Genomic DNA, 19199 nt, shown 5'->3' on the forward strand with positions numbered 1-19199 from the left:
TTTAATGAATGAATTCACTTAATGTATCGGCAGTCCATCATAATTTGCCATCGAAGGGGATAAAGTTCAGGAAATCAATGTGTAACTAATTAAACTATATATATATATATATATATATATATATATATATATATATATATATATATATATATATATTGTGTATGAAGTGTATGAAGGGGGCATGCCGTCCTCTACGGGACTGCGACGTACGCACCATGCAGTTAGTGGCTTGAGTGTCGCAAACAGTGGCCTCCACAGGGGGGGCGCGAACACAGTCGAATGCCAAGTGGATATATCGCGCCTTTTTTTTTTCACATTTGTTTGCTTGTTTGTTTGCTGCGTGCATCGAAGCCACACCGTCCTTCGAGCCGACGCACTATATTTGAACGGTTGTGCGTCACCAGCGCTGTAGTTGTAGACGAGGAAGCAAAGGGGAAAATCTCAAGGACTCAAGGACTCGGCGCATGCCTGAAGACGCGGCCGGAACACTGGAAACACTTTCCTCTGAGACGAGACAATTATTTTATTGCCTACCGGTGTAAGGCCGGCTTGCTGCCGTCTCGTTTCGTCCGAGAAGAAATGCATCTTTTATTTCTCTCCCGTTGAGCGGTGATGTTGAGCCTGTCCACGTGGCTCGCACTCCTCTGGAAACGGCGAACGTTAAATGCCATTTTAGTTGGATTGTGTCGCCTCGAGCAATGGATCTAATTCGGGGCTCGTAATCACATAGAAGTTCGTGTCGTTAGGTTGGTTCATGAACCGGCATCGATAAAAAGGCTTCAACTTCAGGGCTAATTGGTACGGCATCATTCGGTACACTGCGATGTTGTTTCGCCCAAAAGGGGACAATGAAAAGGCGAACAGGTGCGCCTCCTTTTCTCTCTCTCTCTTTATGCGAAACACGCAGCGCAGTGAACAGAAAAAGTAGGCGCCGACCGATCGTGATTTTGCTCGATTGCTGCACGTGACACGTTCGGAACACGTACAACGAGTGAAAGGCTGCCATGCCGGTGACAAACAGTTCTCGCCAACGAGAAGTTCAGCGAATTCGGCCCAGGATTTGGGAGTAGACATGCTCCTGCTCTGTAAGCACGTTTCCCTTTGTTCTTCACTTGAAGACCTCAGGTAAGTGCGACTAGAATATACAGGGTGTTTCATTTTAGCTGCACCAAATTTTTAAAAAATTGCCTGTGCCAGATAGCACAATTATAATCCTTGATGTAAACTATACTCGATCAGGCGGCCATTACTTCCACGAGAAATCAAAACGCCTAATTGAATAATTGACATAATTACGCTAATTAACTTTTAAATAATAATTTTTCGGCACATCTTTCAATCTACGAATTATAGCCGCTGAGCTCGCAAGGCGTATCTACCACTTGGAACGAATTCTCACCACTTTCGAGATATTAATTTTCAAAGTGTCCGACGAAATGCGTTGGCGTTCCAGTTATTTTTATGCTTCAATGCATAACACAGCGTTTTCCTCAAAAAGTTAACTGGACGCCCATGCATTTCGTCGGATACGTTAAATATTAATATCTCGAAACTAGTTCAGTCCTGAGAATTCGTTCCAAGTGGATACGCCTTGCGAGCTCAGCGGCTATAATTCGTAGATTGAAATATGTGCCGTAAAACAGTTAATTAAAAAGTTAGTTAGCGTAATTATGTTAATTATTCAATTCGTCGTTTTGATTTCTCGTGGAAGTAACGGTCGCCTCATCGAGTAGTTTAGATCAAGGATTATAATTGTGCTATCTGGCACAGGCAATTTTTAAAAATTTGGTGCAGCTAAAATGAAACCCCCTGTATAAGAAGGGGGGCTCTGTCACCAGCCTAAAATGGCATTCACCGCGAGAGGGCAGCTGCTCATTGGCGAGCGGTAGGCGGAGCCACGCTGCCACTCTTCTCCACGAATGCCTGCAACAAGAACAGCGAACATTAACACCGCTGACACCGTCGCACTCTTATGTACGTACATCGACAACGTCTTTGGATTGATATCGACTTTGATTCGTCAGAGTAGTGAAGACAACAAGGGAAGTATTCAATCACGGTGATGTCAATGGCATTCATGCAACTAGAGCTTGTTTCAACGAGAGCTGCAAGCGGCGTGGTTCAGCCAGCGATGGTTAGTACATGGATTTGGCTAGACTTCGTTTTTATGCTTTCAAATATATTCGTCACTTAGTAAACTCAAAATTTTAAGCCAATTACTGCGTCGTGAATAATTAAGTACACACCATTAAAGTTGTCCGACGGCAGGATTCGAACACAGGACATAAGCCCGATATTACAGCCAGGGACGCATGCATCGATAAACGGACACGCATGCGAATTTCTCGCGGGCAAGCGAGCGCGTTGAGACTCTTGGCGCGTTTCGATTTGCCACGCACTTCGACAGGCTGAACCTTAGTAGCGATTATGCGTGTTCATATGGTCTTCTCCATTTATACAAGTATAGATTGTCTTGAAATTTACAAGAATGAATGCAGATAAAACGCAATAAACAAAGCCACAAGAACGTCTCAACTCACAAGCACGAACATCAGTCAAATCTATAGGTACTACCCATCATGGTGGCTGGACGATGGCAGCGACAGAGTTCCCTGCAGTAATTATTGTAGGAAACTCAGTGGTCAATGGAACTCGTGCGGTTTCTCCCAAAAGCGAGTCTCGTGCACTTGACGTAAAATTCACGTAGTGCCACCACGGCTCGTCGTCTCACTTTTAGGCGCTTTACCGAACTGTCGCCGTGATAGGACTATCGCGCATCACGCTGCTTCTCACATGGCACGTGTGGCGCGAATATCGCTACATTCTCGAATCTATACGCGAGCACCAGCGACTGCCCTCGAACGCGCGGTGACGTGTGCGCGTATAAATACCGGACCCCCCGACTTGATTCGTGAGATTAGATGCTTACGACCGTGCTCACCGCTGTCACTGTGATTTGAGCGTTGCTTGCATATAGCTTGGCACAAGTTTGCCCCCCATAAAGGGTTACATTCTCAACTCGCAATTTTCCCAGTGTTTCTGGCTCTTCGCAGTCGCCGCAACGTGAATGTATCGGCACGTCTGATGTCTTGGGCCTCGGCGATGCGCTCGATTTACCATGGAGCGTCCTCAGTACAGCTTATCAGGTGCGTAGCTCCTGGTTTCACCTACTTTCGTCTGATTTAGTGCGTAGTAAAATTTGATTTGTTCTCTCGCTCATCGTGTTAAATGTTGAGGCCGTACCTCATGCGTCTCTGGAAAAACGAGATCAACGGATTGCCTAATTTCAATGTTAGTGGGCAGAAGAGTGGAAAAAAAAAAAGAGAAACCGGTGATGTGTTTTCGTGACGCAGATGCTTTCCACGAACACGAGTCATAGTAGAGTACAGTTGCGCGAGCATTGGTCGTGCCGCCGCCGCCGGCGTGTTGTGCAGAAATGCTTAACGCCAAGCTTGCGACAGCCATGGTGGAGATAAATACCATGCACAGTTCGCCCTTAACCAAACGAATATGACTGCAGCGTTTCGTATCGGGAAGGAGAGGCCGATAAGGGACGTTAGGAAAACCTCCTTGCATTAAACATATTGTGCAGGTCTTCATATCGTCGCTGTAATCGCTACTGTGCACCACAAAGTTACTTTTCAAGAGAAGCTGCATTAATTCGGTCTCGCAATATTACCGACTGCTGGCCTCGCTGTTATAGCTAAGGTAGTAGATATCGAATGTCGTAGAAAGGCAGCGTTCCCGCGGGTTCGATTCCTTGACAAAAAGAAAAAAAAATGTTTTAGAAACATTCCTTTTCAAGGACACCGAAATGAGTCTATTCGAAGCTTGTAATTCGCTGCAGTGAGGTGCATGGCACTTCTTGAATTACCGCGACAATCGACACTGAAGTAATACTCAAATTGCAACCCCGCAGTTACTGCTGAATATTTGGTTCGTGAGGGATCCAGGTATAAATGCTTGTTCCGGAAAATGCTAGCTGCCGCCAACATGGCCTTAGTACATACGATGAAAAAAACAAGAAACGTTACTGCCGTGTCTAGAACCCTGTTTTGTCTATTTGTATCGGTTCGATAACTCCGCTCTTGTATCGTGCAGACTGCGCATGCGTCGCACGTATCAGCTTGAACTGATTAACAGCACGAAGATTACGGCAACACGTGCCCGTGAATGCCGTTGACTATAAATACCCTGGGTGTTTCCTGAATAAACGTTCTTTTCATTCTTGGATTCCGTCCAAACGATACATGGTGTCAGAAGTGGGGTCGCTTGATGAACGTAACCGTTCCGAGCAATGGAGCTAGTCAAGCCACCGGAGGAGCGTCTGCAACTTTCCAGCTCATCCGACAACATCGCGAAGAATTGGGACCTGTACATGTTCATGCAGAAGTTCGAACTGTTCCTACAAGCATCTACGAAAGAACCAAGGTCAGAAGGTGTCAAGGCTGCGCTGCTGCTGAGTGTTGCTGGCGACGATGCACTTCAGGTGTTTAACAACTTCACCTTTCTGGAGGCGGAACGCAAGGATGATTACACGACGCTCGTGGGACCGGCGGCGCCGAGGTCCTATCGCATTGTTACTGAAGATGAGCAAGTACTTCGTCGGAATAGGAGACACCTGCTTGCAACGCGTGAGCCATTTCGACACGATGATCTCGACATCGATGAGCCGGAAAGCGAGGACGACCAGCCGGTAACGTCCCCAACTGGAGTGCACGCAAACCCGACTCAACTTACAACACCACTCCCAAGACGGCCTACGCGGATGACTCGTCAGCCAAGACGGCTGCAGTACGACCACAATTTCAATCAAGTGCATTGTGTACCTCGGCTTTAACAAACTATTAAACATAGGAAGATGTATCGTGCAGACTGCGCATGCGTCGCAGGTATCAGCTTGAACTGATTGACAGCACGAAGATTACGGCAACACGTGCCTGTGAATGCCGTTAACTATATATACCCTGGGTGTTTTCTGAATAAACGATCTTTTCATTCTTGGCATTCCGTCCAAACGATACAGCTCTCACCCTCAGCGGTAACCCAGTGGCTATGACGTTGCGCTGCTGAGCTCGAGGTCCCGGGTTCGATCGCGGCGGCCGCATTCCGATGGGGGTGGAATGCAAGAACATTCATGTAGTACGTACAGTGCATTTGTGCACGGTAAAAAACCCCAGCTGGTCAAAAGCAATCGGCACCCCCCTCCCTCGGTATATACGGCGTGCTTCAAATAATATCGTGGTTTTGGCACCTAAGACGCCTCAATCTAATTTGAAAGTTTTAGACCCGCCGTGGTTGCTCAGTGGTTATGGTGTTGGGCTGCTGAGCACGAGGTCGCGGGAACGAATCCCGGCCACGGCGGCCGCATTTCTATGGGGGCGAAATGCAAAAACACCCGTGTACTTAGATTTAGGTGCACGTTAAAGAACACCAGGTGGTCCAAATTATTCCGGAGTCCCCCACTACGGCGTGACTCATAATCAGATCGTGGTTGTGGGGCGTAAAACCCAATAATTCTTAATTTTTGAAATTTTTAGCTGCGCTCTCAAACCTCTCGTGTGACAAAATTTTGCAGAGCTAGCGAGTTCCTGTGCCTAGGTAACAGTTACATGGGTGTAACACTGGTGAAGCTATATGCTCCCATCATATTTGCTTCCGCAAAACGGTCGGGCATCCAGTCAGCTGAAAGCGCTCCGGTGTATGTGGACAGTTTGCGATATATACTTACTTAGTGAGAGCTTTTCAGCAGGGACATGACGACACTGTCGTATGCCGCATAACTATACCGAAACACATAGATGCGAGAAGCAGCGCTGCTGGCGACATATTGTGGCATTGTGTACAACAGAAGGCGCAGAACTTATATTTGCAATAATCGGTAAGGTGTAGCTTTGGACCCGTTGGTTCGGTTAATCATGGCGACCAGCGCGTGACGCGAGACGAAAAAACACTCAACGAGACGAGGATGAATGCTGTCTTCCAACTAGCTATCTTGATAATCCCGTATTTATATACATGCCTGGTGTACTGACGTCAAGCATAAAGAAACAAATAAAAAGCAAGGAACAGAATAAATGAAGGTAACAAAGAAAACAGGATAAAATGACCTGCCCTATATAGGGTGTTTCATTTTAGCTGCACCGAATGTTTAAAAATTGCATGTGGCAGATAGCACAATTAATTATAACCATTGACCTAAACTACTCGATGAGGCGACCATAACTTCCACGAGAAATCAAAACGCCTAATTGAATAATTACCATAAATACGCTAATTAATTGTATGTCAAGTGGTAATTAATTATTTTACGGCACGTCTTTCAATCTACGAATTATAGCCACTGAGTTCGCAAGGCGTATTCACTTAGAACGAATTCTCAGGCCTGAACCAGTTTCGAGATATTAATTTTCAAAGTGTCCGACGAAATGCATGGGCGTTCCAGTTTTTGTTGAAAACGCTGTTTTATGCATTGAAGCACAAAAGTAACTGGAACGCCCATGCAATTTAGTCGGACACTACAGATTAGGGAGCCAGCATTACCCTCCACCACACTCCTCATTAAATAAACAGGCGACAGCATGGCGCATACTACAAACAAACACCTTCCCAAACCCGGTCGCTTATAATCATTGTTATGCAGAGCTCTACTCCGATAAATGCAAAGACTGCAATCAGCTGGCGGACCTCAGACACCTTATAATCTGGGCTTGCCCCAACATAGTGGAGGGGCCAAACAACACATATACGAACGCGGAGCAGTGGGAGACCGCGCTGCTCAGTTCAGACAGCGAGCACCAACTACAAGTAATCAGGCAAGCCGAAGATGCCGCTAGGACCCAAGGGTTCCTGGCCGTCACCTAAGGGAAGCGAGATAAACTCCTCTTACACTTGCCGTTTTCAATGAAAGTTGTTTCTCTCTCTCTCTCTCTCTTTGAAAATTAATATCTCGAAACTGGTGAGAATTCGTTCCAAGTGGATACGCCTTGCGAACTCAGCGGCTATAATTCGTAGATTGAAAGACATGCCGTAAAATAATTAACACGTTAATTAGCGTAATTATGTTAATTATTCAATTAGGCGTTTTGATTTCTCGTGGAAGTAATGGTCGCTTCATCGAGTAGTTTAGATCAATGGTTATAATTAATTGTGCTATCTGCCACAGGCAATTTTTTAAAAAATTTGGTGCAGCTAAAATGAAACACCCTGTATGGCATTCACCTATGCAACCTAATGCAGACGTGAAAGATAGTCTAGTTCGTTTCTGGACAGCGACAACGAGGGAGTGCTCGCCTATAGCCTGGTGATTTCTTTGGACTCGATAGTTTGCCATGTCGTCTGCTTGCTGCTCCTTCCAATGATATACTCGTGGCTTCTTACTGCGGCTGGCATCAGCAATGTTTGCAATCTAAACCCAGAGAGCCGTTGCGCACGTTGTTGCCCCTATGTATAGCCTCTCGCTTACAAATCTGCTCGTCTGCCCATGCACGTACTTATTCCCTTAGGAAAGCGGGTTCACGTAGGTTGCACCTATATATACAATGCACAAAAGAAGCTTGTTTCCGTGCTTGACTTGGCAAGGATCCACACGTGACTTCACCGACCTACACCTGGATTTGCGCAGGCGTTCCAATTTGTCGGGAGCTGAAAACACGATTCGAACGTGCGTACGCTATTTCCCCGACCCTTTGAACATGTGCGACAGGTCGTGCATATGTGAAAGAACGGACTTTTTTCTTGTGTCATCTCCTACACGCGGTCTGTCTTGACTACGCTTTTTATATCTTTCGGAAGACATCCCGAGGCGGTTGGTCATAAACGTGCACGCCGACGGCGACATAATCGTCAAGGAGATTTTCTCTGTTTAGAGTCGTGCAACATTAGACCATTTCTAGCGCGTTAAGTACGGCACATGGAACCAATCGGCGTGCGATCCGCCAAGCGGCTATTCGTACCACCAGACGTCAATAGGTTCCAACAATCGGAGCATCCATCTTTCCGACGCGCTATACACGTCGTATCGTATCGCATGCTGCGTTGTACGACATCTCTCCTGCTTTAAGAGCGAAACAAGTTTGCGTAGGAACTAGTTGTGCCAACAAACGCATCCGACAGGTTTTCAACAGATTTCGCTCGATTCCAATAGTATAGGCGCATCCTTTCGGTGCGTCGTCTGACAGATGTCACCACGAGCACTGCTGTTGTAGATATCGATATCCTAGTATATGTCTCGGCTAGTATACGTTATGCACATCGTCTATAGTGAAGTCGGATGTCGCGAAGAGGAGCAGTGGCAGACACACTTTAACAAGGCTCACCGCGAGTGCGTCGGGCACTGCGATGGTGGCGACGCCCCCGCGGCCGATCTCGTCGCACTGGTGGCAGAAGCACAGGAACAGCGTGTCCAGCGTCATCTCGTACACCGAGAGGAAGCAGTGCGCCACCAGGAACGAGCCCAGAGCGCCCGCGGTCAGGGGAACCCACTGGCCCCACAGCAGCTGGCCCGCCTTGTCCTGCTGAAAGCCATACAAAGGAGCCGCTTGTGGTGACGCCCCCCAACATGAGCGATACGTATACATTTCGGTGCGAGGGCATAAATCACTTTCGACGCCTGCCGCGATTTTGCTGTCCGAACGCAGCCAAGTAGACCGCCTTAACTGCGCCTCATGGACGACGGCGACTCTCGAAAAAACACAAGTTTCGGGCAGGGATGTTGAATCTTGCAGGTATACATGTTAAAACGGCAGACATGTTAAAAGTATAGATGACTTGCACTGACGTCATTGTAGCCGCCATGCTGGTGCACCAACACGATGATAAGCTGGGTCCATAACGTCACGTGAAAGCTTTCAATAAGATGGATTGGACTGAAGTGCACGTAGTCGCCATGTTGGTGCCCCAAAACGGTGATAAGGTGGGTGCGTGACGTCACGTGAAAGCTATCAATACAGGAGGCCGTCACAAGTTTTCATCCCACGGTAGCTACAGGGGTAAGTGCACGGCCTTGTAATCTGCGCAGAAATTACGGTGGCGTATTAGAGTTACTGCAATAATCTTCCGGAAGAATGGAGTTGCCTGCGGACGGGCTTAAACATTTCGCCTCTTAAAGCTAGTTTCTTATCGCTATACTTTGTGAAACAGTTCTCGGTCGGGTTGGCTACCCCATATATACAGGTAAAGAATGGCCAGAATGAGGCGTGTGCCCAGTGGCTTCGAAGCACGTTGTATCTGCATTCACTGAGAAGCCGGAAAACACGGATTACAACACACGCCCAGCAGCTGCGATCGCACCTGAGTGAGCTTTTGTCCGGTGAGCGTGGTGCCGACGACCACGGCTGCCTTGGCAAGCAGCAGCACGAAGTCACCGACGCAGTTGACGGTTGCCACGCGCAGGGCGTTGCGCGACAACAGCTGCCAGGCCTCCTGTGCCGCCCGGCACAGGCTGTAGCCGCGGGCCGCTGCGACATCGGAGGGTTCACCACTGCTTACGTCATCACCGTGAAAGCCGAACTTATTCCGTTTAGATCTACAGGCGGCACGACGAGTAAAGGAAACGCGTTATTGCCGTGTTGCAAATGGACTTGGCAACAATACAGTGGTGCTTTTCATGAAAGGAAGGGTCAACCACGCAGAAGCTATCACGCCGAGTAGCTTAACAAGGTGGCTGCCCCGCGACAAGGTGTGATGTTGGTTTATGTAGTATACACACACAGAGAGAGAAATGACGTGGCAAAGGCAGGAAGGCGGACATCTGGTTTGTCACCTTACACTGGGGATGACAAAGGGGGTAAGAAAAGCAGAGAAACGGCGCACGCATTCATGTATGCGCAGTGTCATCATCATCATCATCATCTAATCATCATCATCATCAGACTATATTTTATGTCCACTGCAGGACGAAGGCCTCTCCCTGCGATCTCCAATTACCCCTGTCTTGCGCTAGCGTATTCCAACTTGCGCCTGCAAATTTCCTAACTTCATCATCCCATCTGGTTTTCTGCCGACCTCGACTGCACTTCCCTTCTCTTGGTATCCATTCTGTAACCCTAATGGTCCACCGGTTATCCATCCTACGCATTACATGGCCTGCCCAGCTGCATTTCTTCCGCTTAATGTCAACTAGAATATCGGCTATCCCCGTTTGTTCTCTGATCCACACCGCTCTCTTCCTGTCTCTTAACGTTAGTCCTAAGATTTTTCGTTCCATCGCTCTTTGTGCGGTCCTTGACTTGTTCTCGAGCTTCTTTGTTAACCTCCAAGTTTCTGCCCCATATGTTAGCACCGGCAGAATGCAATGATTGTACACTTTTCTTTTCAACGACAGTGGTAACTCCCAGTCAGGACTTGGTAATGCCTGCCGTATGCACTCCAACCCAATTTTATTCTTCTGTAAATTTCTTTCTCGTGATCAGGGTCCCCTGTGAGTAATTGACCTAGATAAACGTACTCCTTTAAAGACTCTAGAGGCTGACTGGCGATCCTGAATTCTTGTTCCCTTGCCAGGCTATTGAACATTATCTTTGTCTTCTGCATATTAATCTTCAACCCCACTCTTACACTTTCTCGATTAAGGTCCTTAATCATTTGTTGTAATTCGTCTCCATTGTTGCTGAATAGGACAATGTCATCTGCAAACCGAAGGTTGCTGAGATATTCGCCGTTGATCCTCACTCCTAAGCCTTCCCAGTCTAATAGCTTGAATACTTCTTCTAAGCATGCAGTGAATAGCTGGTAAGGACGTGTTTTTGGGCTAGTTGGTTCTTCATCATCAAGTAATAGACAGCGCCAGAATATACACAGGACCAAACGACGGGTAACGGGTGTCTGTCTCGTTACCCGTCGTTTGGTCCTGTGTATATTCTGGCGCTGTCTATTACTTGACAGTGAATAGCATTGGAGAGATTGTGTCTCCTTGCCTGACCCCTTTCTTGATAGGTAACCTTCTACTTTTCTTGTGGAGAACCAAGGTAGCTGTGGAATCCTTGTAGATGTTTGCTAAGATATTCACGGAGCAGAGGTAGAATACCCGGCTTTAAATCTGAAGGTCGTCAGTTCTAATTCTACTCCAGTCCACCACATTTTCAGGCATGGAGTGGTGCCTGACACCGGCAAGAAAAAATATATATATCGCCGAGAGCTAGTGGGGCTATACTATAGTTCAGGTGCAACCAAACTAGGCAGGCCCATAAAGCTTCATCAAAGTCACTCCCTCACCAGAACAGGAATTGGCCTCCCTGGTGCAGTATTCGGCCACTACCTCCCTGATGACTCCGACAATTAACCCATGGCCCTCAGTTCCCAGTGGCTGCGGAGCACCTGACCAAGGCGGCGCAGTGTAAGCTTATACATATAACGTACAACCTCCTGCATTTTTAACCATATTACGCTAGCGCCGGCCGCACTATAGTGTTACTGCATGTATAGGCTCCCTTTAGGTTAAAGGGAACCTATAGAGTAACTCTAGATGATGATGATCATTTATCGACACCCCCTTTGAAACGGGGGGGTGACAAATGGTCACCTGGCCTGGTTTATTTCATGAGGTATACTGCACATGCTTTCCATTCTAGCATTTCATGCGAAGCTTGTATACGCTAGCCTGCGCCGTCGATGTAACGCTAAAACTCCGGCTCCAGCGTCGGCTCGCCGGCGCCGGAGCATGAGTCATTAGGCATGGTGCCAGCTGCGTAGGCGCGCACTCACGCCACGTGCGCAGCCAATCAGAGCGTTTCGCTTCCGCCATCAGGCAGCTCTCGCCGAGTGCCAACGGGAGGTCGCCCGTGAAAGGGCGCGTCGTCGACGGGCCGATCCTGCGGTGCGAGCCGCTGAAGCTGCGGCACTCCGCCAACGCCGAGCAGATCCCCTGATCTTCCCTTGGTCACGGTCAAGTTACTCGAAAGAAACGTAATCGTCAAACACAAGGTGCACCCAGGAAAGCTTCGCTTACCCCCATTTTCCGGTAGGGGAAGGGCCAACGATTTTTGTATACACCTCCATAATCTTCTTTTTTTTTATTTCCTCAAAACTTCTCTACCTACCTTGCGATAAAAGGTTACAAACAGGGATAAGGTGCCTCAGAAACGCTTGCCAGCGTTTCGAAAGGAGGACCTATCTCGATAGGAGGACTTTCTTAGGCACCTTATTTCTGTTTGTAACCTTTATACTATAGTGTACTACTCCATCTGTCAGCACACTTCTTGATTTTGGATCTCTCTCTACGCCCTATATATCGCTACCTATGCCTGTAACAGATCAGGTTGTATCAATTTCTTCCCTGCTTTTTTTCCCCACCAGTACTCTAAACGTACCTTGCTTATCTCGACTGCTGACGGTTCGATGCTTCCGTCCACTTTAAATCCAAGCGCTTCTGGAAGGTGTAAGTTACCTACGGCTCTCACTGGGTGAATACCTTCGCATTCCATTGGGATGTGCTGAGTGGTCTCCGGATTTTTGCTCGAGCTTACACATACCTCATCTTGTTGCGAATATTTTCTCCAGTCCTTAGGGAACCAGCTCGAGCCTCAAACTGCAAGGCACTGCCCTTTGTGTTATCGTACAGATTTTCCCTTCTAATTTCTTTCTTCCCATTCTTGTAAATCTCCGTGGCCTCTTTTGTTTCCATTCTTTTCATCCAATTCGCTGTCTCGGTTTCTCCCACTTTCTTTCTGACGACTCCTGGTTGTCTGTTTACAGTTTCAGCTACCCTGTACTCCGTTGCCTACTTTCTTGACCCCTGTGTCCACGCTTTTCAGGTACAGGTACTTGTGCACTTTAGACGCCCACTTATTTTGATACATAATCCTGAGTCTTTCTTGAAAACTAATTTTGCTCTGCGTTTCTCTGACTTCAAAAGAGGCCGAACCCATGTCACCCTGCACTGCCTCATTTGTGGTTTTACCGTGGGCTCCTGAAGCCAACCGGCCTACCGATCTCTGGTTAACTTCCAACCCCAACACGATACCCGATTTGAAGTCCAGAATGGCATTTGCGAACGTTAAGGCTGGCACCATTACTATTTTCCAAATTCCACGCACCATATCATATTTATTGTCTCCAAAGTGCTCTATGTGCTTATTGTTTATTTATTTTTCAACTTATTATTTTCCTTTCTTCCTTTTCTTTCAAATAAAGTTCATAGTCTGTCTATCTGTCTCTTTCTTTCTTTCTTTCTTTCTTTCTTTCTCTCTTTCTTTCTTTCTTTCTTTCTTTCTTTTTTGCACTCCGCTTCCCCTTTATTTTCAGATTATCTTGGTGGGTGCTGGAGTAAGTTTTCGTTTATGTATACTCCGATGTATTTATATTGCTTGACTATGGGTATGACTTGCCGTTGAATTGACACAACGTAATTATACTCGTCTCTGCATTAAATATCCTAATTCCCGATTTCTCTGTGCTAAACTTAAGGCTTAGATTTGTCGCTGAGTTGCCACACATATTCGCAAGTGTATGTATACCTCTTGTATTGTCCGCTGGTAGCACTATGTCGCCCGCATACATCAGTCCAGGGACCTTCTGCTGCACCATTGGTCCATTACACATGCAGGATAAATCTAACCCTAATTCGCTGTTTTCCAGTCGTCTTTATATGCGCTTAACATAAAGCGTGAACAACAATGGAGACACAGGACATCCTTGCTTCAGTCATTGGTGAATTCCTAACGCTTCATTACATTACATTACAGACCGCACGATATATGTCAGCGCCTTACGGCAGCGATAATCTGAGAGGCCGGCAGTAGTACGCGCAGGCGCACAAGCACTCCAGTGCGAGCGTCGTTTCATATACACTGTTCCCTTCAGGAGGAAACACCTACCACGGCCGCTGGATAAAAAAAAAAAAAAAAAAAAAAAATCCAGCGGCCGTGCACCTACAGTGCGTGCGTCGTCCGTGTGAATGACTTTCTTGTTCTAATTTCCTGGCGCATCCGCAGGCTGCAGAGCAATACGAAAGGAAAAATGAACCGTCCATCGGCAGATCGCACATCTTAGTCGCGCACATGTTTCTCTTTACCCCGGTTTCGTTTCATATTTCTTTTTTTTAAGATAACCTGCTCAGACACAATGCTAGAGCGTGCGTCGTCTTCAAGGGGACAGCCCAGCAGGTGACACTTCGTGCACCTGCGCGCACTACTGCAGGTCTTGCAGATTATCGCCGTTGTAAGGCGGATGACATAGCGTGCGTTCGACGCTCGCGCGATATACATGTAGTTAAAAAAACTTGGAGGGCGTTTAAGCTACGCCTTTAAGAGTAGAACGCGATAGCGTTATCGGGACCCGTTCGCATCGCATCGTTCGCATAGGGCAAGTAGGCTTCATTCACTGCAACTCTGAATGTGGGAAAGCCAGCTTACAAAGACCACGCTTACACCGATACCCTTAAAGTCGGCTTCACTTTTAAACTGAAATGCATTGTTGCAAAGACGTTTTTCCAGGGGCAATATAAGTGGTCTTATATTAAAATGTGAAAGCCCTAGCACCTTTTTTTATTATTTTATTAATTGTTTGCTATTGCCCCGACGCGCGCAGGTCTGGTAGAAATGTTTGAGTTTCCTCGTAGCAGAATTAGGTTTTCTCGTACATTCAAATTACAACCCGACACCGATTGGTAAACAATCCGACGGCGAACCCGACGCCGAATGGTAAATTCTTACTTTACCATTTATGTGACGGTTTTCACTGTGAGAAATTAAATTTTTGGTCACCGAAACCTTGCACCACGTGAGGGCCAGGGCGGTCGATGTGGTTGGATGATTTTCTCCGCCACCCGCGATCACACGCCGGCTGCCGACGCCGGATTTTCTGCGACACGGGGCCCTAAACGCTATCGCGATAAAATGCGGGAGGCGGTACATAAACCGTGGCTGATGCGCATGCACATTACAGCCCGTTCAGTGCCACACAGATGTTATGAACGCAAACGCCCGAAATGCAAATTTGTGTATAAACGCTGTTCGCACATATGATTTACTTATTTGATGACGCGAACGAGCCCCCCATCGCTGCATAGGGTGAGAGAACGCACCGAGCATGATGAAGGCGTTCCTGTTGAGGAACCTGAGTGCCGCGATGCAGCCGACGCAGCAGCAGGAACAGAGGCAGCAGGCAGCCTTTCCGGGCCTGCGGCAATGCCGGCTGGCGAGCCTGCAGGCGAGCCTCAGCACGCGGGCCAGGGCTACGAGCAGCGAGCCCAGCAGCACGGAGCCCAGGTGGTAGCGCACCAGCCGCCACAGGCTCGCGCACTGCGCCGACCACCCGGTGCAGCGGCCCCTGCAGAGTGCGCGCTTCTTTCAGAGTCTTCGGTTGTGAGACGCTTTTATTGCACGATAAAGAGGTGTGGACCCCCAAGTATATGGGAACCTACATACTAGGGTGTGTCCTTAATCCGGGACACCTTGGTCGAAGCCGCCGTCCTGGCTCTCTGGACCCTTTGGGCTTGAAGGTCTGAGCAGCCAAGCCGGGCCGCCTCCCAGTCCTCTCGTGTAGGGTTGGGGTTCTGAATTAAGGCTGAATTTTGCTGGCAGGCCCATACCATATGGTAGGTATGTGCTACCTCGCCACAGTGCTGGCGCCTGCCGGTGACCATAAGGTCAAAGTGATTCATAATAGCCGGGCATAGCATCGTGTTTGTGAAGAAGTCTCAGGAGCACGAGTTCGTTCTTCGGCGGCGGCACATTTGCAGCTCCTCGAGCGGACAAGCCTCGAGTGTCACCCAAAACAGCGGCTCCCACACACGGACCAGAATACGACGCGGCTCGACAACGAAACGTCGACGGGACCCACTGTGGGCCGTCGCCAAGGTTGAGCGTGGGGCTGATTGGCTCAGCGCTCTGAGGGTGTACATCCTTGTTTCTCCGTGCCTGGTGCGCTCAGAAACAGTAAACCGTAATAAATGAACGGAAATTGACTTTATAAAGTCAATTTCTGTCCATTTATTACGACTTCTCTCTGTAATCGGTCTGTACGTAGACCAGAACAAGTCTACATCAAGGCAAATCAGCCTACTTGAGCTCTATAATACGCAGTCTGTAAAATGGGCATCATAAAATGATACAAGACACCGGGAAATAAGCTCTTTAATGAACTAAAGGTACCCAGTTATCGTTTTACGTAATGACGTTATCGCGCGTGGCTGAGGCCATTGAGCGCTCAGGCGTGCGAGCGCCACTTTGCGAATGTTCGCCCATAAATTGTGGCGCCAACAGATTAGTTTCCACGTCTCATTTTGTCGCAGTGCTACCCGCCGTGGTTGCTCAGTGGCTATGCTGTTGGGCTGCTGAGCACGAGGTCGCGGGATCGAGTCCCGGCCACGGCGGCCGCATTTCGATGGGGGCGAAATGCGAAAACACCCGTGTACTTAGATTTAGGTGCACGTTGAAGAACCCCAGGTAGTCCAAATTTCCGGAGTCCCCCACTACGGCATGCCTCATAATCAGATCGTGGTTTTGGAACGTAAAACCCTACAATTTAATTTTAATTGTCGCAGTGCTTTCTTTAACGTCCAACACAAAACTACGTGAGGCAGCGATGTATTCCTTCTTTCCTGGGGTTTTACGTGCCAAAACCAGTTCTGATTATGAGGCACGCCGTAGTGGAGGGCTCCGGATTAGTTTTTACCACCTGGGGTTTTTTAACGTGCACTACAACGCAAGCACACGGGCGTTTTTGTATTTCGCCTCCATCGAAATGCGGCCGCCGCGGCCGGGATTCGATCCCGCGATCGCGTGCTCAGCAACGCAACGCCTTAGCTGACTGAGCCACCGCGGCGGGTAGCGATGTATTCCGTGGTAGTTTGAAGTCACGAGTGTCTCCGAATTGGGCTCGTTTTAACATTATTTCGCACTTATACAGGGTGTTTCAGCGAACACTTTAAAAAATTCTTAAAGGTTGCCTGTGGCAGATAGCACAATTCTAGTTAATGAGCTGGTCTACTCGAAGAGGCGGACATTACTTGCACAAGAAATTGAAATGCATAATCGAATCATTAACAATAATTCACTAATTAAGTTTTTAACTAATTTCCTGATGGCCCATATTGCAATTTACAAATTGTAGCCGGGGAGTTCGCAAGGCGGATCCACTTGGCATTAATTCTCAGGATGACACCAGTTTCGAGATATTAATTCCCTAATTGTGTGGAGAAATGCACTTGGCGTTCCAGTTAATTTTGTGCTTCAATGCATAAAGCGACGTTTTGCTAAGGAACTAACTGGAACGCCAATACACTTCTCCGCAAAGTTCGAGAATTAATATCTCGAAACTGGTATCATCCCGAGAATTCGTTCCAAGTGGATCCGGATTGCCTTGCGAACTCCACGGCTACAATTTGTAAATTGCAATATGGGCCACCAGGTAATTAGTTAAAAACTTAATTAGTGAATTTTCGTTGATTAGTCGATTATGCGTTTCAATTTCTTGTGCAAGTAATGTCCGCCTCTTCGAGTAGACCAGCTCATTAACTAGAATTGGGCTATCTGCCACAGGCAACCTTAAATAAATTTTGAAAGTGTTCGCTGAAACACCCTGTATATTGCTTCGCCCAGTAAAATATCAAAGATCTGCCGTATAGTATCGAATCTCTATATTCTTGGAACGCGATGACATTCTTTTTCTTTGTCCATTTCGATAGCGTAAGCACGCGCGTAGATCCTTTTGCATGCAGCTTTCAGTGCTGCACTCAGCGAACCGAGCCGTGAAGGAAACAGCCCTAAAATCCTCCTCGCCCGTGGTGTCCTCTCCGCGCCCTTTTCGCTATGTGTTCTGCGATATCGTTGCATGCGTTGTCGTCGTGACGCCACCAAGCCGCTGTGTTTCGGTCGGTGTTGTCGTGCCGACATCGACGTCAAGCCGTAGCTGCCGTCGTGTCGCAGTTTTAGAGCGCAGCTCTTAGGCGCCTGTTCCTGCAGCGAGCGTCGGCGCCGTACCGAGCGAACGAACACAGCGACGGATGAGAGCGAACGCGGCGGGAGATGAAAGACGGCGATAGCGAAGAGAGCGCGAAAAGAAAAGTGGAGGAGGAGGAGGGTATGGCGAAAGCGTGAGAAGAAAAGCGTAGTGCTGCACAAGACGGACTCTGCGGCGACGATGGCTACGAGATGGCGCCAGAGTAGCGCACGTCGTCTGTTCACCAAAGAGCTGCATGAGCGCAGGTCTGTCTGAAGCGTCTCCTGTGAATCGCGCCCACGCATCACCCACGCGCTGCCTTTCGCGATCTCCCGATTAGCCAGGCAGTCGCACCACACTTCGCTTCGGTCGGGTCGTGCCGTGCGAGACAGATCGTCCGCACCAGCCAAGATATCGCTAAATGAAAACACGTATACAGCTGAGCTCAAATTTCGCATTAGGGAGTATCATAATCGCCGGTGCTTTTTTTTTTTTTTGTGTCGCCTCACTACAGCGCAGATGGCCTGCACATGCTGCACGGTGCCCCTAACGTGGATCCGCTAAAGGTTGCGCGCATCTTCCTTATTGTCACGGATTTCGTATGGGCACGTACAAATTTCTCTATAGAGGTCCGCAGAGATGATCATAAGAAATCGTCGCCAACAATAACGTTGGCCTTATAATTCCTAAATACCCGCCATGGCGGCGTAGTGGCTTTGGCGTTGGGCTGCTAAGCCCGACGGCGCGGAATCAGATCCCGGCCCCATTTCGGTGGTGGCGAAATGAAAAAATAAATAAAATAAAACGCCCGTGCATACTGTGCATATACGCACACGTTAAAGAACACCAGGCGGTAAGAATTTACCCGGAGTCTCTCACCACGGCGTGCCTCGTAATCATATCGTGGTTTTGGCAAATAAAACCTCAAAATTTAATTTTAATCCCTAAATGACGTCATCTCGCATGATGCCGCTTAGTGCCTGATGATGTGGCTGTTTATGTATTCTAAAAATCTTCACACCTTCTGGGACTAATTTTGTCCCTAAACAACACACGCAATATGTATTGCGTGTGTTTCCTTTCTTTAATATTAGCAACGGCCTTGCGTCCGCAAGCAAGCCACGTATGAACAGTGCGCATGCGTAGAACATAACCGCACCGTTTCACGTTGCGTGCGGGCTTTGCGGTGGCTTGCGGCGCGCTCTCGCGACATCCCGTTGCTGCCGAGAACATTGTTTGTGCACGTATACAGTTGCATTTTTCAGTCGTTAGAGAAGGCTTCGTAGAGAAACTTACAAAATAAGTTGTCGCTCTGGTCC

The 19199-nt window shown here is 48.0% G+C and overlaps 1 protein-coding gene across 1 annotated transcript in view; it reads right to left on the reverse strand.

The window, feature by feature from the left end:
* Positions 1 to 514: 514 nt before the first annotated feature.
* Positions 515 to 19199, reverse strand: part of LOC119466587 (choline transporter-like protein 1) — a 51964-nt gene continuing 33279 nt past the window's right edge. The window contains 4 exon segments of the mRNA XM_049657428.1: positions 515 to 1923; positions 8319 to 8513; positions 9292 to 9458; positions 15023 to 15267. Of these exon segments, the coding sequence (XP_049513385.1) occupies positions 1873 to 1923; positions 8319 to 8513; positions 9292 to 9458; positions 15023 to 15267 (658 nt within the window). The 3' untranslated portion in view covers positions 515 to 1872.

This window comes from Dermacentor silvarum, chromosome 10, assembly GCF_013339745.2.
Source record: "Dermacentor silvarum isolate Dsil-2018 chromosome 10, BIME_Dsil_1.4, whole genome shotgun sequence".
Taxonomy (NCBI): Eukaryota; Metazoa; Arthropoda; class Arachnida; order Ixodida; family Ixodidae; genus Dermacentor; species Dermacentor silvarum.